Source organism: Epinephelus fuscoguttatus, linkage group LG14 (assembly GCF_011397635.1).
Source record: "Epinephelus fuscoguttatus linkage group LG14, E.fuscoguttatus.final_Chr_v1".
Taxonomy (NCBI): Eukaryota; Metazoa; Chordata; class Actinopteri; order Perciformes; family Serranidae; genus Epinephelus; species Epinephelus fuscoguttatus.
This window is the reverse complement of record NC_064765.1, coordinates 20,119,015-20,146,818: the sequence shown is the minus strand read 5'-3', so window position 1 is coordinate 20,146,818 and position 27,804 is coordinate 20,119,015. Positions and strand designations below refer to the sequence as shown.

Genomic DNA, 27,804 nt, shown 5'->3' with positions numbered 1-27,804 from the left:
TTTGATGATACAATATTGCCACACAAAAATATCGTGATACTTTGCTGTATCGATTTTTCCCCCCACCCCTAAGTTTAATTGGGTTGGGGGCTGTAAATTAGAAAAATGACAATTACTTAAATTAAAAATATGCAAGTGGCTGTTAGATTTGCTTCACTCACCAGCCGAAAAAAAAAAAGGTTATCTACTGAATGGCTGGCAGATTTAAGAATCCACAAGCCAACGTGTCAGGTGGACAAAAAAGTTCATTTCCAACCAGTTGGGTGGCGTTAAAGGATGTGGGCGAAATTCCAACTATGTATCGCACAGTTTGCCACAAATTTGAGAGCAAGTCTGATTAAACAAGGCAGTTTTTCTCAAAGGCATATCAAGTTTCTGAAAAATGTCGCTGAAGTATCATAACTAGAGTCATTTAGTCATTGTCATTATTAACTGCTAATAAATAAAGCAATTTTTGTATAGAGATAATTAAAAATTGACAAAGGACAGTGAAAAAAAAATCCACTAACAGTGAATCATGCAGCGGCGCTCATAAGGTCATTCATATTAGTGGAGGTCACCTAAAACAGTGTGTGTGTGAACACTCACAGGAATAAGCACATGAAATTGATTTCTTTCACACATCATGAGGAGATAGCAATTCAGTGTGTGATTGGCATATCTTCACTTTTAATGTACACACTCTGCTTCATCAGCTTTATCGTACACATACGCACAAACCACCCTGGGGAAAACCCATTATGCCACCACGCATACAGAGGCTAAAAGAACTTAGCAGGTCACACTGAGATCTGCATCAGCTAACACAAAACCAGGCAGGAAGTAACAAACAATGTGTGCCATTTTACCTCACTTTCAAAGTGACTGCACGCTGATGGAGACACTCAAATGGAGTCATATCACATCAACAGTGTTGTCCTTTTACTGGAATGACTTTAATGAGACCACTACATAGCTAGTGCTAAACTAACGAGGGTGACTGCAGCACGGTGAGGACTGCCGTCACTCCACTGGACAATGGAGTGTTCATGGTCATAGGAGGAGAGAGCCACTCCAACAGAGAGGCACTCAGAGCCTAATCTGCTGGGTACGGTGACACCCTTTACCGGCAGTGGGCAAAACAATTCACAAGCAATTTCAGTAATCGCTGAGTTGGGGCAATTCAGGCAAAACAAAATGGTACAACGGAGTCAAGAATTTTCATTGTTTGTCACCCAAGGATCTCAGGCATCCTCTTTTGCTTCCTTCAGTCTCCATGGACACGCAGACATATCATCTTTCATAGAGACAGAGCTGGGCAATACATCAATATTACACTGTGATTTGAGACTACATATCGTCTTTGATTTTGGATACTGTGTGATAAGTGCTGTCTTTTCCTGGTTTTAAAGGTTGCATTACAGTAAAGTGATGTAATTTGTTCTGGCCCTTTTATTATTTGCCTTTATCCACAGTATCAACATCAAGGTATTTGGTAAAAAATATTGTGCCGAGCCCTACACAGAGAGCTTTCTCACATCTTATACATCCCACCACAACAGCACAATCTGTCTCTCACTCATTGTTCTGCCCTCCACCCTCATCCTTGCTGTTCGCTGAGCTGCTGCCTTGTAAAGCGAACCCAGCCTCTGAGTCCCTTTGCAGGGGAATGGAAGGAAGCCAAAAACTACCTTAGGAAATGCGCAGGCGTCCTGTTGTTGAGTTTGTTGCAGACACACAAAGGATGTAAACCGACTAAAAGTGAGGAGAGGAAACACTCCAAAAGGCAGATGTCTCCGTGTGACTTTACATATCAAAAGAGTGAGGGAAGGAAAAATTACAACACCATGCTGACACATTTCAAGGAAGTGCTATGAGCAGCTCTTGCATTCATCTATTCATCTTCGTCACTGATGAAATGACTTTATAACCCGTATTCAGACATGTTGTACTCTCTTCGGGTTTTTTAACATTTAAGATCTCCAGCCTGAGTACAGGTAGAGCTGCCACGAGAGAGGTACTCATCATTGTCAGGGTTGGGACATAATGGATTATACCACGGGGATATTAGACAGTAACAAGCAGAAGAAGGAAATTGTTATCAGAATTACTAATTAAACTATTATTTTCAGATAACCCGAGAGAGCTGGAGTCTCATTATCCTTCCTAGCACCCTGACACTGTGGGTCAAACTCAAAGAAGTAGCAGTGATAGGGGCAAACCGATCAAATACTTCGTGACTACTACTACAGATCAGTAATGTACATGTAACATCATATGAGAGGTGACTGAAAAGTTCTGAGCCTAACCCAGAAAATGGGTAGCTAGGCAATTTTTATAATCTATGACTCTTATTGTTTTATTTTTGCCGATTCTTGTGTGAACAGTGGTCAGTGATTTGTTGAAAATTAAGAAGTTGGGAGCATTGCGCTGTGATCAAATATCTTCATCTCAAAGGAATGTCACCATCTGAAATCGACCAAGATATGGTCAATACTTGACATGACAATGCCCCTTCATGTGCCACAGTCTAACACTGGGTTCATGAATTCAAGCATGGCAGGGAGAGTGTGTATAAGGTCCAAACCTGAAGAGCTCTTTCCCACTGGAATAAAGGCACCTCAGCACCACTGGTGCAAGAGTGTTGACTTAGAGGGGGATTATGTTGAAAAGTAAAAGCACTGAAAAATCTGTATCTTGTTTTGTTTCCTTGAGACTGAAAACTTTTTGGTCATGCCTCAAGAACACAAATCTAGTCAAACATTTTTACCTCAACTAAAGTCATAATCCTAAAATCACCATGAAATAAACCCAATGTTTGATACCATCAACAAGAACCAGTTCCAGTTGACGACTAGTTCTAAATTGTCCAAGCCATTGGAGTGGTACGCCTCAGAGCTTTCATTTTATTTCATTAATGCTGGCATGTTTTTCTGACAGTTGTACATTGCAATACAATGGCATCAAACTCATGCGTTTAGCTGCTGGAAATTTGTGACAAGAAGGAGTCATGGTAGAGATGAAGAAATGGTCTAAAGCAGGGGTAGGCAACCTACGGCTCCAGAGCCACATGCATCTCTTATGCCCCTCTCCAGTGGCTCCCTGTGGCTTTGACGAAAAATTATATGAAAATGTATAACCATTCTTGTTTTTAACATTTTCATTTACTGTTGTAAGCCTAAAGTGATTCTTGCATTCTCCAACATCACTAGTGATAGTTAAGGTAGTCTTGAGTCTCCCTAGCTAGGCTAGCTGTGGATTTCAAATCCAAAAAGGGAGAAATCTCAGGGTAAAATTTAGAGAGAATTTAGTGCAAGGACAAATTTGTTTGCTTTTATTGGCAATGCTGCAAAACTGAAGTACTAAATAATCAACAGCACCACTGCCGAGTAGCCACCTTGTGCTAAAACATATTAATGAATGCTCATTTAGAATCGGTGAAGATTCTCAGTCATCTGTGTCATGGTAATTGTAAGTGCTATATAGTAGGCAACTGTGCTTGCTTGAGTTTCTTGAAGACGTTTCGCCTCTCATCCAAGAGGCTTCTTCAGATCTGAATCAAAGAGCTCAATTAGCTCTATTAGTAATGTTGGTAGGCTAAATTCGACTTGAACGGCTTTGCTACCTTTCTTAAGAGGCTCAAATATGTTTGGCAGCTCCAGACAGATTTTTTCTTTTCTTTTTTGGCTAAAAGTGGCTCTTTCGATAGCAAAGGTTGCTGACCCCTGGCTTCATTTCACAGAGATAGATGATAACTGTGCTACTTGTTATGTCTGTAAAATAATAATTTAAGCTAAGGGTGGGAACACCAGCAATATGCTGAAACATCTCTCTATGCAATATGAGCTGAAATTCCAGGAATGTCATGCATATGATACTCAATGCACGAGCATTCCCCAGCTGAGCAGAACCAGGTTTACCAAGGGTAAATATCCTATGGTATAACGACATTAACGCCACGTCAAGTCACACGCATGCATTTTTTTCTTCTCTGTTTCTACATTGTGTTCAGACTCAGGGATGATAAAACAGTTGCACTGGTGCTGAAAACCTACTGATCTAGAATCAATAAGGAAATTGATACAGAATTGGACCGAAAAGCAGAATCAGTATAATGGCATTGGCATTGATAAAATCTTATCAAATCCCATCCCTATCTACAGTTGGCAATTTTTTTGCAATAGCTTTTCGATGTACCTGCGATCAGAAATGAGCTTTCTTTATTGTAATTTTCACTGGCAGTGGCGGAGTCCGCCATTTCCTCACTAGAATTAGACTGCCTGTCTAAACAGGAGGAATTCATAGGAAAATGATGCATGTATGTAATCCAGCGCAATTTTATCTCACTGATAACAGCCTCACTGTTCGCTTCAAGTTACTGCTGATGCCAAAAGAACATTTCAGACTGCTGCTGCTTCACATTAAATATATTCAGCTGACCAAACATGTGATAGCTTTTATTGTGAAACAGCCAGAGAAAACACAATGTTTTGGTTTTTTTTGCACTAACTGCAACTAGTTATCAAAAATATGCCTAAAAAAAACAAGACAGGTCGTTTTCTGCATCATTTTAGACAGTAGATCATCTTTATTTTCAAACCTCCAACTCCTCAACAAGGTAACCGACCTTCCTGTGCCGTGCTGTTGTGTGGAAAACTACCTGCAGCATGAATCAGATCATGGGTGCAATTATTTTTGACTGACATCTTCCTTAAGACACCAGAGTGTTTTTGGCTGCTGGCTAAACAGAAACATGAGTTCTTCTTCTATTGTTTTTCTGACCAAGTAGCTCCTCCAAGGCATTTGCTGTTATGTTAAACTGCACTTGCTGTTACCACGGTAACCACTGGTGTTGATCGAAATCTCAAGGATTACAACTTCAAACCTTTTGTTTAGTTTGAGTAAATAAGTCATGATAGATCTAGCAGGCTGCAGGTTTACTGGAGGCAAAAACAGTCTCCAGTAATAAGACCACTATGGTTTTTCAAGTATTAGTCAGGCCCCTTTCCGAAGAGAGAAGTACTAGCAAGGGGTTTAGCATGACAGCATGCCAATTCATAATGTAATCAGATCTCTCCTGAATGTGCATACTTTACAGAGTCATTGTGCCGTTCATTTGTTTTCCTCCCCCCCCATGGCATTAGCTCGTACTTAATGCCAGGTTCCACCAGCTTTTGGCTCATCACTGGCACTCCCAGATCCCAGCCTACCTCCTGACTCATCTACTTCTACCTCAGTTAGTGATTTCCAACATTTCAGAGAATGACTTTCAGCAGAGTACGAGCCTGAACGTGTTTATTCTGCTGTTTTCATGTGTAGGTGGGGAGCATCAGCAATAGAGACAGACATAGTAAGAGCAAAGGGTTGGCTTATTCCCAGTCGAGCTGAAGTGTGAGTTGTACCCCTTTAATGAACATGAAACATCATTTGTTGCTGGCCTTTAGTCTATTGAGGCTACCGTGGGTGGAAAAACTACTCCCTCCTCCAATATAATAATCCTTCCTGACTTTTTTCCAAATTAGGAACTTTAGCAAGAAGCCCATGCAGTGTGAATGCGTGGGACGAACGCCAAAATTGGAACTGCAAATGGTTTAGAGAGCTTTTCTGAATTTCTCTTCCTCCGGTAAAACTCCATTATAGCTGCACTAGAAATATCTTGACATAATGATGTTACATTATCTATTTTCAGGCCATTTTCTGCAGGAGTCAGTAAAATCTGCCACCAAATAAAAATGCATCCAGAGTTGCAGTGACATCTGTTTCTAAAAACACGTTGGCTGTGGACCTCATTAGGCAGTCAGTATGGATAGATGGATGGAGTTTCACTATCATGGCTTAAATCCACTTGACAGTTAGTATGGCGCATTTAAGAGACAAAACAACCACAAAGAGACACGAAAAGACCCCAAAGAGATGCACAGGATCTGCAAAGACACACAAAATGACTTCAAAAAAGGACTAAACAAATACAGACACACAAAAAGACCCCAAAGAGATGCACAGGAACTGCAAAGAGACACAAAATAACAGCAAAAAAGGGTGAAACAACCACAAAGAGACACAAAAAGACCCCAAAGAGATACATAGGAACTGCAAAGAGATAGAAAATGACTACAAAAAGGGGCGAAACAACCACAAAGAGACACAAAAAGACTACAAAAAGACACAAAATTACCCTAAAGAGATAAAAAATGACAACAAAGAGACACAAAACAACAAAAAAGGGGCAACACCACCACAAAGTCTGTGTGTGTTGCTCCTATGGTGCTTCACTATCACAGCTTAAAAGCCACTCAACAGTCAGTATGGCGCATATGAGAGGAGATAGAATATCTCAGTAGAAATGTTTTTTGTTTCAATGTCCGAAAAAGATGAACACAACCTTTGAGCTCATAGGCAAAACCTGGATGTTCAGATGAAGCTTTTCCTCGTCTAAAACGAGTTGTGCTTGCTTGTGTGGGTCTCACTCAGCCCCCAAGGGCTTGCTGCAATTTACACATTCCCGAAATGCTAAATCTTGGAAAGTGACAGGCGGTCAGCAGAATCGGCGGTGCGCTGATACATGACAGTGTCTCACTTCAGGAGCTCTACCTGTCTGAGAAAATGGAGCCCGCGAGAGCAGTTCAAAATGCCAAGCAGTCGTCGGGAAGAAGCACGGCACACACGAGCATGGCATAATGCTCTCATAACAATCCCTATCTCATCCTAACGCAATCCTAACTGGCTGGATACAAGCCATAACACACAGAGCTAAAGCGCTCTCTGAGCAATGAACATCATTTTCAGGAGCTATTTAGAACTCAAGTGGCTGCATTGTTGACTGTCTGGTTTGTACATTACCCTCCCCTCACCCCCGAGACTCTCTCTCTCTCACACACACACACACACACACACACACACCTGGAAACTGGCACCACCCTGAACTCTCACTCACCAAAAACCCTGCTGAAATGGCATTTAAAAGGTTGCATAATCCTTGGCAACCTGACTGCACAAAGACAGGCTACAACCCCTGGAGTGAGATTACACCAAAATGACTTCTCTAAACATGTAAATGTTGCTAATATAAAAAGAGTGATTCAACAAGTGTACACTGCAGTAAAGTACTGTACATCTGAGACAGCTAAGTATCTTTAGAAATGCCAGTTACCTAACCTTGGGAGATTTATATTCAGCGTCATCCTGCCCTCACAGACCCTCCTCAATTCGATGAAACCACTCTAACAAGACTTAGGTAACGAGGAACTGACACTAATTGAGTTTTAATTACTGCTTAAGTGCATTTACACAAAATGGGTGCCACATTTCTAGATCAACTCCGTCTCAGGCTGACTAATCTCCTTAACCTCAGGTGCTGCGGTGTGATCTACAGTGTAGTTATAACTCTTAAACTGTCACAGAGCCTCTTCAATTCTGCAAAACCAAAGCACTTCCTCGTGAATTCCCCAAACACACTTGTGTGATTACGACAGAATGTAAAGTGACACCCTACAAATCACGCACTACCAAGTATTACAGTATATATGGCAGTGTAAGGCAACAATATTGCAGTTTACTACCCTCACTTTGATCCATAAATCTACAAGTCTGTTGGGTGCTGTGTTTTGCAGAACAACAGTTTAAAGATTGCTTAAAAGGCCCAACCCAACGCTGACTCAATGTAAAACAAATCCAGTTACAGTTAGTGCCTTACCATCACCATCACAATAACATATTCAGCAGATATCCTCTCAAAACGCAGCAGTGATATTTTTCAGTGGGTTGAGATGCTAAGGTCAGGCAGCCCCATGAAAGGCTTAGACAAACATTAAGTGTTTACTGAGAGAGGGCCTGTGCTTTGTGAGGCTAATACAGCACACCAAAACAATCACAGCCCCTCCTCGTCCATATAAAGTGCCCTCTATATGTGTACGCCTGTGTGTGTACGTGTTTCCATGTACATTCATGTGTGTGTATTTTTGACCTGTACTCCCTCTGGACTAGCATGCTGAGTTCTGGGCACCATAACCTCATTCCTTCTCACTCCTAAGTAAACTCATCTCCACTTTCCTCTGGGAGTGGGCCGACTGCCGCTGGTCACTCTGAGGAATGTGTTACTGTTTTGTACGAGACCATCTTTCTCTTGTTTTGAACAAATCTGCAGCAGCAGCAAAGTAGTGCGCTTGATGCATTTATTCCCCCGATGGGAGCCGGGCTCTTTCTGAGGAGAGGGGAAAGAGTGCATCACAACATCGCCTGCATGTCAGTCAAACTCCACGAGGAAAATACAGCATTCCCTAAATGTGTGAGAGAATGTGTGTTTCACTATGTAGCTCCCGTGGTATGGCTAGACGTGTGGATGGATGAAACAAGACTAACGGGCACAGGTCAAGGGGCCCAAAGTGTCAGTTACATGAACTGACACTTAAAATGACCTCAGTGTGACACAAAAAGACCACAAAGAGATGCACCGGCACTGCAGAGAGACATAAAATAACCAAGAAAGAGGGGAAAACAACCACAGGGACATACAATAACTACTAAAAAGACACAAAATGACCTCAAAGAGACACAAAATGACTACAAAAAGGGCAGAACAACCACAAAGAGACACAAAATACCCAAAGAGATGCGCAGGAACTCTAAAGAGACACAAATTAACTACATAAAGGGGACAAAACAACCACAAAAAGACACCAAATGACCTCAAAGAGACACAAAAAAACCAAAGAAATGCGCAGGAACTGCAAAGAAACACAAAATAACCACAAAAAGGGGCTAAGCAACTAGAGAGAGTCATAAAATGACTACAGAAAGACAAAAATTACCTCAAAGAGACACAAAAAGACCCCACAGATGCACAGGAACTGCAAAGTGATGCAACATAACCAAAAAAGAAAGGGAAACAACCACAGAGACACAAAATGACAACAAATAAGGGTAGAACAACCACAAACAGAAACAAAATGACTACAAACAGACACAAAATGACTACAAAAAAGGGAAAAACTACCACAGAGATGCAAAATGACCTCAGAGAGACACAAAATGATCCCAAAGAGATGCATAGGAGCTGCAAAGAGACACAAAATGACTACAAAAAAGGGAAAAACTACCACAAAGAGACACAAAATGACCTCAGAGACACAAAATGACTACAAAAAGGGAGAAACTACCACAGAGACACAAAAAGACAACAAATAAGGGCAGAACAACCACAAAGAAACACAAAATGACTACAAAAAGACACAAAATGACATCAAAGAGACACAAAATGACTACAAAAAAGGCAAAACCTATCACAAAGAGATACAAAATGACCTCAGAGACACAAACAGACCCCAGACACATGCACAGTAACTGCAAAGAGACACAAAATAACTACACCATCACAAAGTCTGTATATGTTGCTCCTATATATGTGAGGTGGCGGGGCCTTTTTCACATCTGTGCCCAGGGGCCCATTGTCTCATAATCCGGCCATGGCTAGAAGCATGAAACTGGAGAGAGAATCAATAGCAAACAATGAGAGGGATCTTAAAAGCCAAGGTTTATGACAGGATGGACCTCGCATGTTGCATGTACTTCAGCTGGCACAGGGACAACACCAGGCACTTGAACACACCATGTACAAGTCTTCCTCCACATACTGACCTATGACATTTCACAGACATAATGCCTTCACAGGATGTCGAACATAGAAAAGGATAAAGAAAATACAAGGCACAGACATGTTTGGCTACCTGAGATGAGCTTAGACGAGAGAACACGATGTACAGGTATCACACACATTAGAAATGAATTTCATGTAGCACACACACACCTCACAGCTTTGGCTAGCGCTGACTGCAGGAGAACTGTGTTTGTCTAGTAGCCTGCTTTCAAAGCTTTGCCTATAATGTGAGTGGACCCTGAGGGGGGGAACCTGCTGCTTAAAATGGAAATAGCAGGGCACTGAGTGACCTTTCAGAGCCATCCACTCTGAGCATGTTATGTTCTGAGTTCAGATGCAACACTGCAGCTGCTGTAAGGCTGTGGTGAGCAACAATTACAGCAACTTTGATCAGCAACAAACACAGTACACACACACACACTGAAAGCCTCTCTGATGTCATTAGGAAGCAGCTACCTGCAGCCGCTGCTTTGTCATCTACCCACCACAGCTGATCACTCCTAAATAGGCCAACAGAGTTCACAAATACACTCCAGCCGTCCCTAATAGCCGCGGCTGGGAGCCAAAGTGCTGCATATCTTGCTGTAAAAACGAGGAAATGGCGAAAAATAAAAATGCGACAGCAGTTTTCTAACTGATCCACATCACAGGCTGCTCCAGCTCCAAGTGTGTTAACGTTACACTGAATAAAAAAAAGCACCCAAACCCTTACCTGGCTTTCTGAGATAACGCCGTCTTGATGGTGTAACCTCAGCAAAAGGTTGAAAAGATGATCTCCTGAATTGGATTAACGAAGAGGCAGCCAACCAGTCAGGCAGAGGAAGAGGAGGAGGAGGATATCTCTGAAGGGGTGATGCCCATGTTCATTATGTGTCCCTCCAACGTCGGGGTGGAAACATTTGACCTGCTACTGTCGCCTACAGCGCCTGAGATCAGGCCCTGGTGAAACACTAACAGCAACAACCATCGGCGGAAAGCCAAACAAAAACAGCAGCGTAGGTAAATAAGCAGAGCAGAGGGGAAGCACAGGCTGCAGCTGACACTCTCCTTTCTGTTTGGCTTGACACTGGGATTGTTTGTACACCCGAACAGCGGTCTAATCTCGACTGCTCAAGAGTGCGCAACGTCCAGCCGTCTCTGCTACACGGATCCTGCGAGAAGCAAGCCGCTATCTTGTTGCAGAGAGATCCGGGGGCGGTGTGTTTACCTCTCCACCGTCCGTGCCGCCGTGCTCGGTGGGAAATCAGCTGCTCCGCACTGGAGAGACGCCATTTGTCCGTGAGAGGCTTCCCGTCTGCTGCCGCTTAAAGGAGAGCTCAGCACCTTGCAGCTTTTCATAAACGACAGCTCCCCCTGCTGTCAGAAGGCCGCAATCGCCTTTTTCCAAGAGTCTGTTCAGTTTGCAAGTATCATATTGTCTCACTTCCATCTAGTGGTGTAGGGCCATGCTGACACTGGAGTCTGCACACTGCTGGAAGTATTCAGATTTTTAACTGAAGTATACACCCATCAACCAAAACAATAAAACCACTGACAGGTGATGTGAACAACATTGATCATCTTGTTGGGAAACCTTGGGTTCTGACATTCATGTGGACGCCACCAGACACTCCACCCACCGAAACACCAGTGCAGACCAGGTACCCCCCCTTACGGCAGCAGCACTCCCTAGTAGCATTGCCCCGCAGCAGGACAATGCACCATGCCACACCACAAAAACTGCTCAAGAATAGTCTTAGGAACATGACAGAGACCTCAAGGCATTGACCTGGCCTCCAAATTCCCCCAAACCCCAGTCTGATCAAACGTGTGGGACATGCTGTTACCCCACCTCACAACCCACAGGACCCAAAAGATCTGAAGCCAACGCATTGGTGCCAGACACTATAGGACACCCCACAGAGGTCCTGCGTTCATGCCTTGACAGGTCAGAGCCAAGTCCAGTCCAAGGACCATTGAACGGGGGTACCTCTGGGGTACCAGTAGGTCCCTCAAATCTTTGGTCAGATTGGGATCTGGGGTATCTGGAAGCCAGGTCAACACCTTGAGCTCTTTGTCCCATTCCTTGGGCCATCTCTGAGGAGTTTTTGTGGTGTGGCATGGTGCACTGTCCTGCTGGTGGGCCACTGCCATCGACAAGTGCCATTGCCATGAGGGGGTTACTTGGTCTGCAATGGTGTTCAGGTGGGTGGAGCATGCCGAATAGCATTGACATGAATGCTAGGACCCAAGGTTTCCCAACAGAACACTGCATTGTAACAAGACAATCAATGTTATTCACTTCACCCGCCAGTGGTTTTAATGTTTTGGCTGATTGGTGTAAGTAGCAATATAAGCTGTATTTATTTGCCAAACATCAGACATAAATGTCAAATGCTTCAGCTTTGGAGTAGACTTGTAAAGATGTCGGATCAGAGACTCACTAAAAAGGTATTTAATTGGGACATCTCCCACTGTCATCCCTGGGCCAGTGACTTAAAATCATTATTTTATTCAAACAACTTGTATTTTTTTTTATTTACACATTTATTTACATTACTATACAACCAGAGCAAAAGAATTAAAAGCCCACTGTCTCCATCTGTATTTTACAGTTGTAGTTCATGTCAGTACAGTGTCTAGCACCTATGATGTATTTAGTCCTTTTATAAAAGACAAAAACTGATTCCAGACAAGCAAATGTGATTCTCTACGGTATTGCAGATTGGCTATCATTAAATCAAATGGTGCATTCTCTGTCATTAACTTAACCCACTCTCTATGTTCATGTCTAACTTGACTTTTCCAGTAGCGAAGGATGACTCTGGCAGCTGAGATAAGGCCTGTTAGGACTAAAGCAAAAGCTGGTTTGGAGATCTTGGGTAGACATGACCTGTCCCCTAAGAGGCAAAGTTGAACTGATTCAGGAACAGGGAACTGAAACTTGTCACAGGTGACTTTGTGATATTCGAAAGGCTAGGAGTGAAATATTTTGCATGTTTTTAGAGAACAATGGTCTAACATATAGAAGAAACCAAAACTACAAACTTATTGTCTCATAAATAATAGCTACAAAGAGACTGAAAGGTCTAACACCACCTCAAAGGAAGACAGAAGTTGAGAATGGGGTTCACTGTATATGAAGACATAAGGAATGTACTTTGCAGTAAGATGACCTATACCTACCTTTGTTGTGGCTGAATTTCTTTACCAGGACTGGGATAGAAGGCAGAGTATTCCGTTTCTAGACTGAGTAGTTAAATGACATGTATTTTTGATTGTTACTGCAACGCCATTGTAATGATGCCTTGTAAACCCATGAGGGTTGGGAACATGTACGTAAGTGTGTATGACACAAATAAAAATCAGTCAATAGTATAGTATATTTTCAATGACAATGTTGTGCATTTGATAATAAATAACTTGAAACTTGAAACAAGATGCTTATACAGTGTAGAAATACTCAGTTACGGGTAAAAGTCCTGTATTCAAACTCTTACCTAAGAAAAGTACAAAAGCATCAGCATCTGAATATTTTTTAAGTACCCAAAGTAAAAGTACTCACTGGATAAATATAACTAGAGGTAAAAAAAAATGTTTTGGGTGAATTTGAGTTAATTCGTTAAAAACAAGCTGATAAAACAGATAAGGTTAATTTGAACTCCAGAGGCCTTCAAGTCTGCAGGGTTTCAGTTTTGTTTCATTTCATTTACTCGGATGAGGTACTAATGAGGTCTCAGCTGCAGGACTCTCGATTGAAAATTTGTTAAATGACCTCTTGTGTAAGTTTCTGTTTTGGTTTGTTGACAACAGAAAGAAAACAACATATCAGACATCATCAGACAGAGCATCAAAGTCCTAGACTTCTTTCAATTATTGTCCCTGGTTTTCACACAGTCCTCCAACCTTTATCAAGATGGAGACAGTCATCGAGAATATTATTTATTCTCATGAGTTTAACTTCCCTACAAAATATCCATTTATAAGTGAAAGACAAAGTAGCACAGTATGAATGTACTTTGTGTTTGAACAGCTGTAGCCAGGTTGCTAACCCAGTTTATCAAGTAGCGGCCTGTCTTTAACAGTATAGATAATCGGACAGGCCACTCTGCTCAGCAGGGTGGACTGGTTCCTGAGCATTTAATGTTTAGACTTCTTTTCACTTGTTTGTCATGTATGGCATCTGTTCAACTCCATTCACTGGAACTCACTAACTCATTGAAAGAGCCAGTGTAACAAGTTTCTGCTCTGGTGTGGTGAGATGAAATGTCACGAAACAAACTGTTCATAAGCAGATTTAGTAGGATTGAAGTCAATTAACCAAAAGTGATGTATAATGTTGTTTCACATTATCTTATGCCAGGACCTTTGGGCTGACTTTTAACTGGCCATAACTGAAGAAAGTGACTTTTCATTATAATATGGTGCAACATGCTGACAAAAATAAAATAAAACACTTTGACAAAGTTATACATGACAAAATATATTTATTATAAATATTTCCTCATATATGTCTCTACAGTGCAAGGAAACACCAATCTATCAATCTATTTATCTAGTTCAAAAATATTAACTTTGAATACCATGTGGCTTAACACTTCTTTGTTTCCAACAACAATAAGCAGTGCAGTGAGTTATAAAAGTAACACTCATACTATAGAAGTTATCTGTGCAGTCTCCAGCAAAGTGAAATCAAAATCAAGCTGCACATTTTCACCACTCCAGCCTCATGTCGGCTTTGCTCCACACGTATTTCCCTCCTCTCTTGAGAAACATCTTTTCATCAAAGCCACTAAAGCGAATGGCCTCCTTCACACCAACATCAAGGATGGACTTGGACGGGTCCTTCCGTCCCTCTCGGCAGTCCAGGAAACGCATCTGAAAAAAATGAAGAGGGAGTGGATTAGACAGACATTTAAATGCTCATCAGATGCAGTAAGTTACCTGGATACTGAACAGTGAGAAGGCAAAAAAATGAAAAGTAGTAATCTTAAGTGTGTTTACAATATCAGGTACTTACATATTCATCCAGGATCAGGTAGGAGTTCCTCATCTGTGAAGACAAAGAAGATTACAGACTTTTACTTTGTGAGCACAGGGCCTGGCATCTGATTCACGTCATTTCATTTTTCCCGATTTATATCAAAGGGTGTCAGACATTTGTGTAAAACGCCTACCCAAAATGGAATTTTATTTTTGAAATTTAAACATATCCAACCAACATGATTTGCTTTGACCTAAAAAAGCTTAATTAAGTTGAACCAACTTAATATTTGTCCAGAGGTTGGGATGATATTTAGTGGTCAAAGATATTTAAAGAAATTTATTTTACTGGCATCCTACTCAAAAATGCCGAAAATATTTTGATTTTGAGCAACTTATTAAACTGACTAAAACATGTTAATGGAACTAACGTCACTTTGTTTTATGCTGAAAAACATCTTTCTTTTTTTTTTTTTTTTTAAAGCTTTATCCACTGACTATATGAATCATTTTTAGAGTGCACTCTGAACAATGTGCATGCATCTTTTTAAGTAGTTGCAAATTTGGAATTTGAGAAACTCAATAAGTTTAGCTCAACCAACATGATTTGCTTTGACCTCCAAAAGCTTAATTAAGTTGAACCAACTTAATATCTATCCAAAGGTTTTGGTGGTCAAACTATTTTATTCAAGATATTCAAACACATTTCTTTTAATTCCATCCTACTCAAAAATGTCAGAAAAAGTTTGGATTTTGATCAACTTCTTAAAATAAGTTGTCAACGGACTAAAACACGTTAAAGAACAAACACATATTTTTTATGCTGGAAAAACATCTTAATTTTAAGTGTTATCCACTAACTCCATGAATCTTTTTTTTAGAGTGCAATCTAAAATTGAATCTTTTGGTTCAACTTTAAAAAAACTTAAAGTAACAATGTGCATGTATCCTAGTAGCTCAAAATCAGGCAATATTGAGTTAATCCTATGACTCTTAATTAGTTTAGTACAACCGACATGATTTGCTTTGACCTCCAACAGCTTAATTAAGTTGAACCAATTTAATATTTATCCAAAAGTTGTGATGATATTTAGTGGTCAAACTATTTTAATTCCATCCAACTCAAAAATGTTCTGATTATGTTCAACTTCTTAAAATAAAAAAAAATAAAAAAAAAACGTTAATAAAACAACCATATTTTTATGCTGAAAAACATCTTTATTTTAAGTGTTATCCACTAACCCCATGAATCATTCTTAAAGTGCAGTATTATTTGTTGCCACTGTAATCATACCTTCTCATTGGACTCAGGAACGAGGCAGGACACGCTGCTGTGTCTCTCCAGAAACTCCTGAAACATCTGCTCGCTGATGACGAACCTCTCTGCCTCCCTCAGGGCTGCCTCTCCTGCATTTTCCCCATCAATCAGCAGACACTGGAACACCTGAACACAGGAAGCACACACACAGAGACGGTGACGATGTGTGTCAAGATGCCATAAAGCCAAACGTACGCACTCTCCCTTTCTCTTGTTGTTACCTTCCAGCGGACTGGGTTCAGCTGGAGGATGTTCTCCGTCATGTCTTCATCCACATTGAAGGTGTTGATGACCGAGTTGATTTTGAAGGCCACTTTGTACTGCTGGCACCAGATGCGGATCTTGTGAAGGTTTTCAATGTGGCTCTTCCTGCCTTGAGTTCTGCCAATCAGCTGGTTGGTTGCTTCATCAAAGCTGTCACAGGAGATGGCCAGGATGTCCAGATCGTCACCTGGTGGAGTGAGGTTCATTTTTTAGATCATGCATTGCTGCCAAGACTAAATTATGCTCCCCACTAGTGTAGAATATGAAACAGAAAACTGCGTTGACACTAATTTGGAGTCTCACCATATTTCTGGAACCATTTTTCTTTGATCATGCTCCCATTGCTGACGATGCTGACACTTGGGAGCTGGAGGTCCTGTTTACAGAACTGGACTAATTTACCCAGAAATTCTCCTTTATCATGCAGGAAGGGCTCTCCTCCAGAGAAGTTGATCTTTTCCATGCCTAATAAACAGAGTGATACATTTAACTGCATGCAACAGGTTTATAACCACACACACAAAACAACACAATGTGTAAAATGTACCTGATTCCTTCAGGAGCTTGAGGCCCCTCTTGGCTTCCTCCAGAGGCAGCACGAAGGATGTCTTTGCAGTGTGGAAACAAAATCCGCATTTGTAGTTACACTTGCGTGTAAAGTGATAGTTGACACTTGTTGGAGTCATCACATTTTGAACCTCCTTTTGGTCCACTTCTCTGTCAGCAGTTGAAACAACTGATGCTCCCCTGCAGACTCCGGGTGTCCAGTACCAAACAGTTGAAAAGAGGCTCGCTGAGATGTCGTGCACGGTGCGGATGCAGAGCTGCAGCAGCAGCCTCAGAGACACGAGCGCAGAGGAGAATTTCATCTTCAGACCGGACCAGTATTGCACCTGCTGTGTTTGCACCGTGGATACTGACGCATCTTAAACAGAAGGCTGCAGGGCGCACCTTATAAACAGAGGAGGGCAGGCGATCAGCTGAGCAGCTGAGTTTCTATTTACAAAAGTCGAAAACGAAACACAGCTGGGTGCACATCTACATGTCTGACGTCCTGCCTCCTGCCAAAGTGGCTCTCGTATTCGATGTTTGGAAACAGAAACTTGGCTGCTCAGCTGACTAAGGTCCCTATCTGCAGTTCTTTATATAAGATGAGTCAGTATCCACAAAACATGACGCTGCAGTTTAAATTATAATGCGCTCATTATTTATTATCATTAGTGTAGTAATCACAGGTGCAGAGGTGATAGGAATTAGAAACTTTATGTATAAGTCTTATGATTACATGGAAATGATCGATATAAGATGCCATTAAATAGAATTCTTGAATGCTAAAACTAAAACCAGTCAAATGCACGTGTGTAAAGTGTCCTGCATGTGACGTTTACACAAATAAAAGCACGCAGAAGGGAACCACATTTCATGGCTCTCCACTGGTTGAATCCAAACTTGACCACACACACACACACACACACACACACACACACACACACACACACACACACACACACACCATTATGCGTTATTAAAACATAAAGTAGTCCCTTATTATGATATAGGCTATATAGAAGGATACATAAAAGCAGCCTTGTCCTGTTTTAAGCACTTTTCACAGCACCCAGTGAGCACCGTACGGGATTTCAAAGGTGATTTCACCCTCTTTTCAACCAGCTAAAAGATGGTTACAACATCATCATGTCACAAATGCAAATTTGTTTAATTATTTTGATATTTTGATCAGTTGTAGGTCAAAAAAGAGACGATACTGATTAGTGTATAAGGTGTTTCTCCAGTCACAATGCACTGGTGGGTGAAATATGGCCTACACAAAGACGTAATTTCAACGTTTTAAATGTTTAATATAAAATAACATGAATATGAAAATATATAGTCTGTATGCTCCCAGCAAGAAGCTGTCGGAACATTTTTTAATATCAGATCTGTACATTTTATATATTTCATGTATAATAACCATACCTGCGCTTACTGTAATGCGCATGCGCAAGCACCGTTACAGCTTCGACTAGTTCAGTACAGACCGTACACACGTCTCACGGCTAACCGGGAGTCTATGACCGAAGAGATGGAGCTAACAGAATTAACACAAGTCTTCCCTCCACCTACATACTTTGTTAGTACCTGTGCTACTGTATTTCAATAAAGCAAAACAGAAATTACTGTTAGTTTTATTTTATGCTGCCAGCGATGCGGGCTACCCTGCTGTTGTGCCAAGCTAGCTTGTTGTTAGCATGCTAGCTTGTAGCATGCTGTGGTTGGGAGCTACAGTAAACATAAACAAACATGCTGCCTGACTAATGGATTGCTCTTGTGACTGTCTACATGGGCTGTTGCGTTGCTGTAGCCTGTAAACTTGAATGTTTAGGTCGTTATTGTTTTTATTTTAATACTACACACATCCAATGTGCAATTATCCTGTACAGCTGTCAAAATATACCCATACATACATATTTTTCCCATGTGTGCATAAGTGAAAGGTAAATAGTATTGAGTGTATAGCTGTGTCTAAATTTAGTACTTTATATTTTTCTAATTCTGATATATTCCTTTCTTACTTTACATTTATTCAATAAGTATTCTATTGCCTTTCAACTTGCTTTTCTATCTGTGCATTTTGAGCTGCTGTAACATGTGAATTTCCCCAGTGTGGGATCAGTTAAGTTTTTATCTTATCTTCGCTCAAAGACTACTAATGATGCAATAATATGTGTATTATTTACAAGTTTCCACCCTATCAGACCTCTTCCTACAACCAGAGCAACAAACCAGAGGGACCCTACATCAATTATGTATTGTCTGTCATTGTTATTGTATTTAAAGAGCATTTTCCATGTTATATTTAAATTGTTGCTTAATAAATACAAATGTATTCGCAGGTGTCACATGGACTTATTTATCTTTCAAGTGGAGGCTGTAAATGTATCAGTATGACCAAGTATATAACCACATTTACACATTTACATATAGTTTTATCTTACAGTGAGTATTTTGAGGTTTAAAAGAAGTCCAGAATTGGCTCAAAAGTGAAAGTATTTCCACCGCCTATTTGAAGACATTGACTGAATGGTTGCATTTAGACCATGACTATTATTTAGACTATTATTTGCACTGTGGAGGATGAAAAAGGTCACTATAGCAAATCCTGGTGAAATATGGTCTAAATATGAACATACTGTGAATATTATTGCATTATAATTAAGGTTGTTTTAGTTTTCAGAGCTATGTAGAGGAATGCTATTTTCTCCCAAGTCTCTGTTTCTTTAAGTAAAAAGTAATTTCATGTTTGTCTTTTCCTCCACTCACTTTATCCCTCCCTAAATGCCTAAACGCCCTACCCAATGAGCACCTGCCAAAATACTACCACAGAGACACCACCCTGCTGACACAACCAGCAACTATGTCCTCTGACCTGTCCACAAACATACCTTAGAGCTAGGGAAACATGTCTGTGAATCAGCTGTACAGACCCAGCTGATAGTGGCTGTTAAGTTTCGTTTTCCCAGCTTTGCTCAGCGCAGTTTCATTTTCCCCTCAGCACCCACTTTATGTAATGCCTCGCAGTCAGTGTTATTATAGCAGACTGAAACCGGTCAATACGACTTATAGCCGATGTAACAAATGGCACGGCGCACTATGTCTCTGCTTCCTCACTGGTCCTCACGTGTTTTCTCCGTGGAGCTGGATGGAGCATCCGTCTACTTTTCAACTGGTGAGAAGCACCGGGGAGAAGAAGTGCCACGGGTGTTTAGAGAGATCCACAACTCCGGACAGTGTTACTCTCTCCTCGTCTGCAGCAGCGACACAATCAGACGTGCCAAGTTTTACGGGGAGCTGAAAGACAAATTGTTGAGAGACTTGCCTCCGGAGTGTCATTTGTCTCCCATGCTCTCATTTCTGCCAAATGTCAAGGATTCGCTCTTAAAGGGCTACTTTTTAAAAGATTATTCTCAGAGTTCGTCCCCGACAGAGAGACTTCTGAGAGGTTTGATACAGCACGATGATCCGGTGCTTGTGTGTTCTTACTCTAAAGGTGAGGACGGTGAGCCGTGGACTCAGCACCTGTGGTCTCATGCAGACAGACACGCGATGCAAATGTCACAGGATTACTATGTGGTACCCTCAGAGGCTCCAGAGTGTCACCCATCTACTCTCAACATCATCAACTCTGATGTGTTCTACAGTTTCCAGGAGGCTTATGAAGTACTCAAAAAGGTTATTATAGTCACTTCATGATATGCACAGGCCTGCTTTACAAAAACATAAACATATTCCTTCATTTGCAAAATATGCAATATGGCACCCTCTTGTGGTGAAGTTAGGTATTGCAGTGTGCTCACAGGCTCAGTGTGTAGGATTTAGAGGGATATATTGGCAGAAATGGAATATGATATAATAAGTATGTTTTCTTCAGTGTATAATCACCTGAAATTAATAAGTGTTGTGTTTTTGTTACCTTAGATTGAGTTGTTTATATCTATATATAGGGGGTCCTCATCTATAGACATCACCTTGTTACAGCCGTGTTTCTACAGTAGCCTGGAACAGACAAACCAAACACTGGCTCTAGTTAGGGCTATTTGCGATCTCATGTTGGCCCCAGTAGATAGAAGCCCCCCTTTTACAAGAGTGTCGGAAAAACACTTATTTTCTTAATGTAAAACTGCTTTATTCAGTGTTTTTACCGGTCTTTTATCACCTGGGGTCTCATTTATTAAACAATGTGTAGGGGTCCATACTAAAAATGTACGTACAGACAAAAGCCAAAAATGCCTTGCACCAAAAAAAATATTCAACAATTTCTACAATCAGGCTCCCACCTCACCATCTATGTGGCCAATTTCCTGTCTCCAAAATGCACATAAGCATGAATCAAAGTTTAGATCACAACTTTTGTGTGTGAAGTGGCGTAGACATCTTTCAGGCCTCGATTTGTGCGTACAGTGTTTATAACTGAGACCCCTGGTCTGTTTGTTTTGGAGAGGAAGCTAACTCTATGGATAATTTAGCTCCTGGTAAAACCTCCTGAACATCTGGAACTTAAGTCACCAGAGAAAAAAGTTTAGATGCCAAACAGCATTGGAGAGACACTGATTTGTAATGTAAAACTGCTTTATCAAATGTTTGTACCGGTTTAAATCAGCTGTTCAGAGTGGTTCAGCCACAGGGTCCAGATTTCTCCTTAGTCATTAGTTCAAGGTCCACAAAATTAAATATATTCAGCGACATACTTGTGTTTGGCCATGTCCTTGAAATGGTTTGCTGCCTCTCAGAAATAGCTGTCCATTAACCACTCACTCTGCAGCAGGAAACGGCATTTCAAAAGAAAAGCTTTGTGCCAGAAATCCATTGTACATCTTTTTTTTTTTTTTTTTTTTTTACAAACTTGACACATCTGCAAGTTAACTGTGGTCCATTCAGAATGGACCCGCGATCCACTTTTGGACCGCGACCCACCAGTTGGGACCCACTGGTTTAAATCAGTGGGTCCGTTTGTTTTGGAGGAGAGGAGACCTCTGTGGATAATTCAGCTCCTGGTCAAAACCTCCAGAATATCTGAATCATAAAAAGAGGAGCACACATTAAGTTATTAGAGAAAATAGGTGAGCACACATAAGCAGGTTTATTAAGGAGAGGAAGCAACCTCTGTGGATAATTTAGCTCCTAGTTAAAACCTCCTGAACGATAACCACTGAAGGAATTCTAACTGGGAGAATTTTCGGCTGGTTGCAAGCTGTAATCGTCACCACTAGATGCCACTAAATCCTCGAAATGTTACACGCTGCTCCCTTAATGCCTCATTTATTCTTTATTGCCAGGTGGCCCACAGTTGTGTGTGTGTGTGTGTGTGTGTGTGTGTTCATGCAGCACCACAGTGTATGACTCCCTCCTGCCTCCTCTCACAGCAGCAAACTGATTTTGTCTGTTCTGCAGTGCGGTGACATCATCCCAGAGGCGACGTCTGTGCTGGAGCTGCTGCCCAGCAGAGTGGAGGCCAGAAGTAAACCAGACTTCCCTGTTATTGTCATAGAGGGCCTGGATGCCACAGGTTAATGCCATTACCTCATAAATAAATATGGGGATCAGTTTGATGTATAGATGTCTTGCTAAAGTGATGGCCAGTTGTTGTCTGCTAAAGCCATTATCTGCCAGCGAGATTCGCCTAATGGAATATCATGTATCATGACCTCAGGAAAGTTACATCACTATGAAAATGGTTTATTGAAGAGCTCGTTCATCTAATACTCTTTGCAAACCTCATGAAAAGTCAACCATGTAGGTAGGATGGGAGGTTGAACTTTTCAAGAGTCACTTCACTCCCTTATTACATTTAAAGAAAAGAAAAACGTGGTGAATTCAACTTTTTGTTCTCTGAAAGAAAAAAACTCCTAGTCTTTTTTTTGCATCGTCTTTGTACATGACATGACTCTGTCCTTCCTCCTTCTCCCCATCACAGGTAAGACCACTCTGACTGAGTCTCTGAGGGATACTCTAGGGGCCACTCTCATGCCGTCCCCTCCTCAGTGCCTGTCCCCCATGAGGGCCCGCTTTGATTGGGAGCCGCCACTTATCCGCAGGGCCTTCTATGCTCTGGGGAACTACATCACAGCGAAACAAATCGTCCAGGAGGGCATGAAGACACCTGTCATCGTTGACAGGTAAAGACACCTGAGATGTCGCAGGTGTTGTGACGTTTGCCTGTTTCGTGACCTGTTTTGTGATAGAGAGACAATAGATACGTTCCACTGGGATCTAGACCTGCAGTTCAATATTTAACATGTCTCACTCTCCCTGTGAGTCACCTGAGCATCCATCCATCCATCATTCACCTTTCAATCCACCATTCACTCTCTCTGTCGTCTCCAGATTCTGGCACAGCACAGCAGCGTATGCCATCGCCACAGCAGTGAGTGGTCCAGTGTGCAACCTTCCAGCGGAGGGTTCGGAGGTTTACCGCTGGCCCAGTGACCTGCTCCAGCCCAGCCTGGTGGTCGTACTCACCCTGGACCCTGAGGAGAGGAGGAGGAGGCTGAGGGACAGAGGTCAAGGAAAGACTGAAGAGGAACAAGAGCTGGACCACAACCAGCTTTTCAGACTCAAGTGAGACATTTGGATTACAAGTACATAATACGTATATGTCAAGGATACATACATACATGCTTCAGTTGACCATTAAACATTTAAAATACCACGCAGGGCAAACCAGATAATCTGCTGATTGCTTCTTTGAATAATTTATTTATTGTTTAGTCTACAAAATGTCAGAAAATTGTGAAAATTGTCCACCACAATTTCCCAGAAACCCGAGGCAATGTCTTCAAATTGTTTATGTGCAGTCAAAAGTCAAACCCCACAGATATTTAATAATAATATAATAGAATCTCAAAGACATCTAGAGAACTATATTTATGTTGCAGTGAATACCTTTAAAAAACGTCCATCTTAGCAAATTATTTAGGCTTTAGTTTATATGGTGTAGTGATTTTCAGTCTTAAAACTTTGTTGATTCCACTCTTGTATCACTAATAAGGCAGATGACTGATGGTATGATTGTGACAATCTGAAAGAATACTTCCCCCACAAAATGATCATCTGTATTATATCAATTACTCATCCTGTGTTACGTTGAATTCAGAAAGACAACTGTTTTTTCGCATGCATCCACGGTGGATGAAGAATCCGAAAACAGAGAAAATTCATGTTGAAATGAAGGAAAGTCCGAAACAGTCAAGTGTCACTATTGAGGCAGATAACTGGTGGTACAATTTAAAGGAATACTTTACCCATAAAATGATAATTTGTATTTTAAATACTCACCCTGTGTTACATTGACTTTGTCAAAAAAAGGAAAACCTTTGCTTTTCCTCACATGCCTCCACAGTGAACGAAGAATCCAAAAACGGAGAAAATTCATGTTGGAATTCAGTAAAGGGGGCAAGCGTTTTAAGCAACAGCAAAACTATATCAAAATATCTATTTACAAACTCTCACATAACTTGTGCAGTATAATCCAAGTTTCATTTATCCAGTTGAAAGCTCAGTACTTCCCAAACACGAGTACTTTTGCTAAAAAACTTCCACGAAAACAGTCTTATTCACGGTTGAGTAGCGCTTTTGGGCGAGTGCATGCGTTATAACGCTGCTCAATGGAATGCAGAAACACACGTGCTTGCTCTAGTGCACTACTCGCAGGGTTTTAAATAGTAAGGTTTTAGCAAAAATACTTGTATTTGTAAAGTACTGAGCATACGACTGGATAAATGAGACTTGGATTATACTGCACAAGTTGTGTGAGAGTCTGTAAACAGATGTATTTTTGTTAGTTTTACTCCAATTCATCGAGAATCTTTTGGGATTTTCTTCGTTCTCCGTGGTGGCGAGCGAGAAAAACAGTTATCTTCACGAGTTCAGTGTTACACAGGTTGAATAACTGATACACAAATGAACGGAGAATCCAAAAACTGAGAAAATTCTGGATGAATTGGAGTAAAAACCAAATCAAAACATCTGTTTAAAAACTCTCACACAACTCATGCAGTATAATCCAAGTCTCATTTATCCAATCGTATGCTTAGTACTTCCCAAATACAAGTAGTTTTGCTAAAACCTTACTATTTAAAACACTGCCACCTACAGGTAGTACATTACAGCAAGCATGTGTTTGAACTCTGTGCGTTCCATTGAGCAGTGTTATAACGCATGCACTCGCCCAGACATGCAACTCAACCGCTAGTCAGACTGTTTACGTCAAAGAGTTCTGAATAATACGTTTTTAGCGAAGTATACGACCGCATAAATGAGACTTCGATTATATATATATATATATATATATATAAACAAATATTTTGATAAACTTTTGCTGTTGTTTAAAATGCAGCCCCCGTTTTTGTATTATTCGCTCACCGTGGAGGCATGCAAGAAAAACTTTTCTTGACAAATTCAATGAAACACACGGTGCGTAAGCAATATACAAATAATCATTTTGCGGGTTAAGTTTTTCTTTAAACTGTAACAATCATACCACCAGTTATTTGCCCCATTAGTGAAACTGAATTGTAAACTATTTCATCAAAAATTTTCCACCAGTTGTTTTAAATAAAGTTTTAAGACTGAAATCACCAAACCATATCAACTGGACATTTTTAGTTGGCATACACTGCAACATAAATATAATTCTGTCTGTGTCTTTGAGACATTATACACACATTCTATTAATCTAATTGAGGCCCAGTATGACAGTATTGTATGTTACACAGAGTTGGCAATGATGGAAAAAGATAGAGGAAAAAAAACAAACACAGTAGACACCCTTAGCGATGTGACATGTGTGGACAAATGTTCCACAGTCTGTGATGAAAACAGTTCTCTGTGAGTGTGAAAACATGAAACCACAGATGGGCTACAAACTGTACTCCACGTTCCACTGAGTCAGGTCAGCTCAGTCTTAGTCTGATCCATCAAACACTTAACAATCAATTACCGTCCCGTGGGGGAAGCAGCTGATGAGAAAGAACAGGTGATTAGTTGCTGAGCTGTTGTGCTCCATTAAGCTGGTCAAAACTCGCAGGGCACCGGCTGCCCCGATAGTCGCTACGCAGACAGGTCGATGGCTAGTTTCATTCATCCTCTATCCTGACATAATGGCCTTTCCACACGGGACAGCCAGATGTTGGGCCAGCAGAATTAGAGAACGGAGGGAGTTGACTGTCTGCCGCAGAGAGTGTGAGAGTTTCTGCAGACTTCAATCACCATCACATGGACTATTCTTCATTTGTCTCAGGAAACGGCTGCTCTCCAAGCCATCTGTGTTGTTTCTCATGCTAAATTTCTCACATGTTGTGCTTTTTATCACTCTCCTCACTCTCCACCTGAACTGTGAGCAGTCAAAATACTCAAAGTTGTCAGGAAAACAGATTATTCTGTTGCATGCAAAGTGTCATTTACTGTTTATATGCTTATTTTCTTCACCAATGTGTTTGTGTGTTGCAGAGTGGAAAAGGCTTACCAGAGGATCACTGGGCCACCATGCGTTACTGTGGATGCTAGTCCTTCTGTAGACCAAGTGCTCCAACAAGTGCTGCTTTTAATTAGGGGCAAATGCCACTTGTAAACAGTTCTCCATCTCCCCTGCTGTCAGCCAAGCATCAAGTGGATGTAGTACCCCCTGTCGCCACTGGGTGCCAGTAAGGTGTTGTGGATGCCTCAGTAGGGGGAATGGTGGCCAGACTGGAGTGTGGAGAAGAGATTCTTTTCAGAATGAGTAAAGGTTGAATGGCCAGGGGCCAGAACTGCATGCTACAATCAGACATACATATTCATGTAGACACACACATGCATGGACTGATTCTGACACACACACACACGCACAAAAGTATTGTCAAGAAGTGTGCACTTAACTGCTGTTGTGACCTCTCAGAAATCAGACAGTGTAGCCTTCAGACACAGTGTAGCTGCACTCATTGACTACCACTTGTGTTCGAACGGACACTGAGGAAATGGAGAGAAATATTTATATGAGCACCAGTCAGATAGAGTCCATTTAAGTGCATAAGTGTGCAAAAATCCAAATCTCAAAACATTTAATAGATCCACAAGAATAAAACAGTGAAATACACTCCGATAACATGCTTTTAATTTGTTAAAAACGTGTTTCAAATTAAAAGACAGTGACAGTATCGGTTTGTCGTTTACACTCGACTTGTCGACTTGGACTTTAACGCCAAACACTCATGACTTCACTTTGACTTGAGCTTTTGACTTGAAAATGCTTGATACCTTCCCCCCAAACCAATTTGGAAGGGGAAAGTTAAAGACATTTTTTCCAATATGAGAAGAGTTGAATACGAGACAGGACAGACTACAGAATTCCTTCTGTCGTGGTATTGGTTAATCGTGCTATATGCTAAGAAAGTACAATATCAGCATTGTGTTTTATGCTTAAGTTCAGTCGCACTTGTTTCAGTGTTTAAAAAACATTCATAATTATTTTAAATGCAATATACTATTAGTCTGTGGTTGAAATAGCAGTACAACATTTGGTGAAGAGCGCACTGTGACTTGTATAGGACCAGAAATTCAATGGGACTTGACTTGGGATTGGTCAGCCTTGACTTTGGACTTAAATCAGAACCTGCATGTCTTGACTTGGGACTCGAATTAGGACTTGAGTTCAAAGACTTTACACTTAATTGTGACTTTCAAAACAATATCTTTGTTCTACCTCTGTTTTGGGGGTTCCTGCTTGTCTTATTTAAAGCTATCAATAAGTTATACAACCTGTATGTAAGTGTGTCTATGTTCAGCTTGATTATATACGTGCATATAAACTCTCTGTGAACACTTTTGCTTTTATTTTCTTCTTTCCTACAAAATAAGAGTCCTTCGTGCACTGCAGATAACAATTCCCTTTAGTTCAGCTGTGATATTGACACAACTGATGCCACTTGTATTGATAACCTGAGTGGCTTGCAGTGGAGCCACAGAGCACACTGAGAACATATAGTGCTGTTTGTACTTGATGTTCTCATGGGCGCGCTCGCAAGTGAGCACATGTAAATGTACATACACACTTGCGTAAACACACAAACACGCACACAGGCCCGCACATTTACTA

The 27,804-nt window shown here is 41.0% G+C and overlaps 3 protein-coding genes and 1 long non-coding RNA gene across 5 annotated transcripts in view; 1 reads left to right on the top strand and 3 right to left on the bottom strand.

Annotated features, from left to right (window-relative positions):
• Positions 1–10,928, bottom strand: part of rnf144aa (ring finger protein 144aa) — a 46,979-nt gene extending 36,051 nt beyond the window's left edge. The window contains exon 1 of the mRNA XM_049596563.1: positions 10,344–10,928. The gene's annotated coding sequence lies outside the window, so the exon portion shown is untranslated. The remainder of the gene's footprint in view (positions 1–10,343) is intronic.
• A 3,149-nt stretch (positions 10,929–14,077) lies between these two features.
• On the bottom strand, positions 14,078–17,206 carry rsad2 (radical S-adenosyl methionine domain containing 2). Its single transcript, XM_049596562.1, has 6 exons — positions 16,723–17,206; positions 16,479–16,640; positions 16,133–16,362; positions 15,888–16,037; positions 14,631–14,663; positions 14,078–14,488 (listed from the first exon to the last, which is right to left on the bottom strand). The coding sequence occupies exons 1-6, from the start codon at positions 17,042–17,044 to the stop codon at positions 14,324–14,326; spliced, it is 1,062 nt and encodes a 353-aa protein (XP_049452519.1). The 5' UTR covers positions 17,045–17,206; the 3' UTR covers positions 14,078–14,323.
• Positions 17,207–19,489: 2,283 nt separating this feature from the next.
• On the top strand, positions 19,490–27,530 carry cmpk2 (cytidine monophosphate (UMP-CMP) kinase 2, mitochondrial). The gene is made up of 5 exons (XM_049596561.1): positions 19,490–20,405; positions 22,125–22,239; positions 22,648–22,849; positions 23,058–23,291; positions 26,181–27,530. The coding sequence occupies exons 1-5, from the start codon at positions 19,812–19,814 to the stop codon at positions 26,299–26,301; spliced, it is 1,266 nt and encodes a 421-aa protein (XP_049452518.1). The 5' UTR covers positions 19,490–19,811; the 3' UTR covers positions 26,302–27,530.
• LOC125901141 (uncharacterized) overlaps positions 26,314–27,804 on the bottom strand; it is a 163,540-nt gene continuing 162,049 nt past the window's right edge. For both annotated transcript variants that reach the window (XR_007450938.1, XR_007450939.1), the window contains 2 exons: positions 26,589–26,678; positions 26,314–26,417 (listed from right to left, as the gene is read on the bottom strand). This is a non-coding gene — a long non-coding RNA (uncharacterized LOC125901141). The remainder of the gene's footprint in view (positions 26,418–26,588; positions 26,679–27,804) is intronic.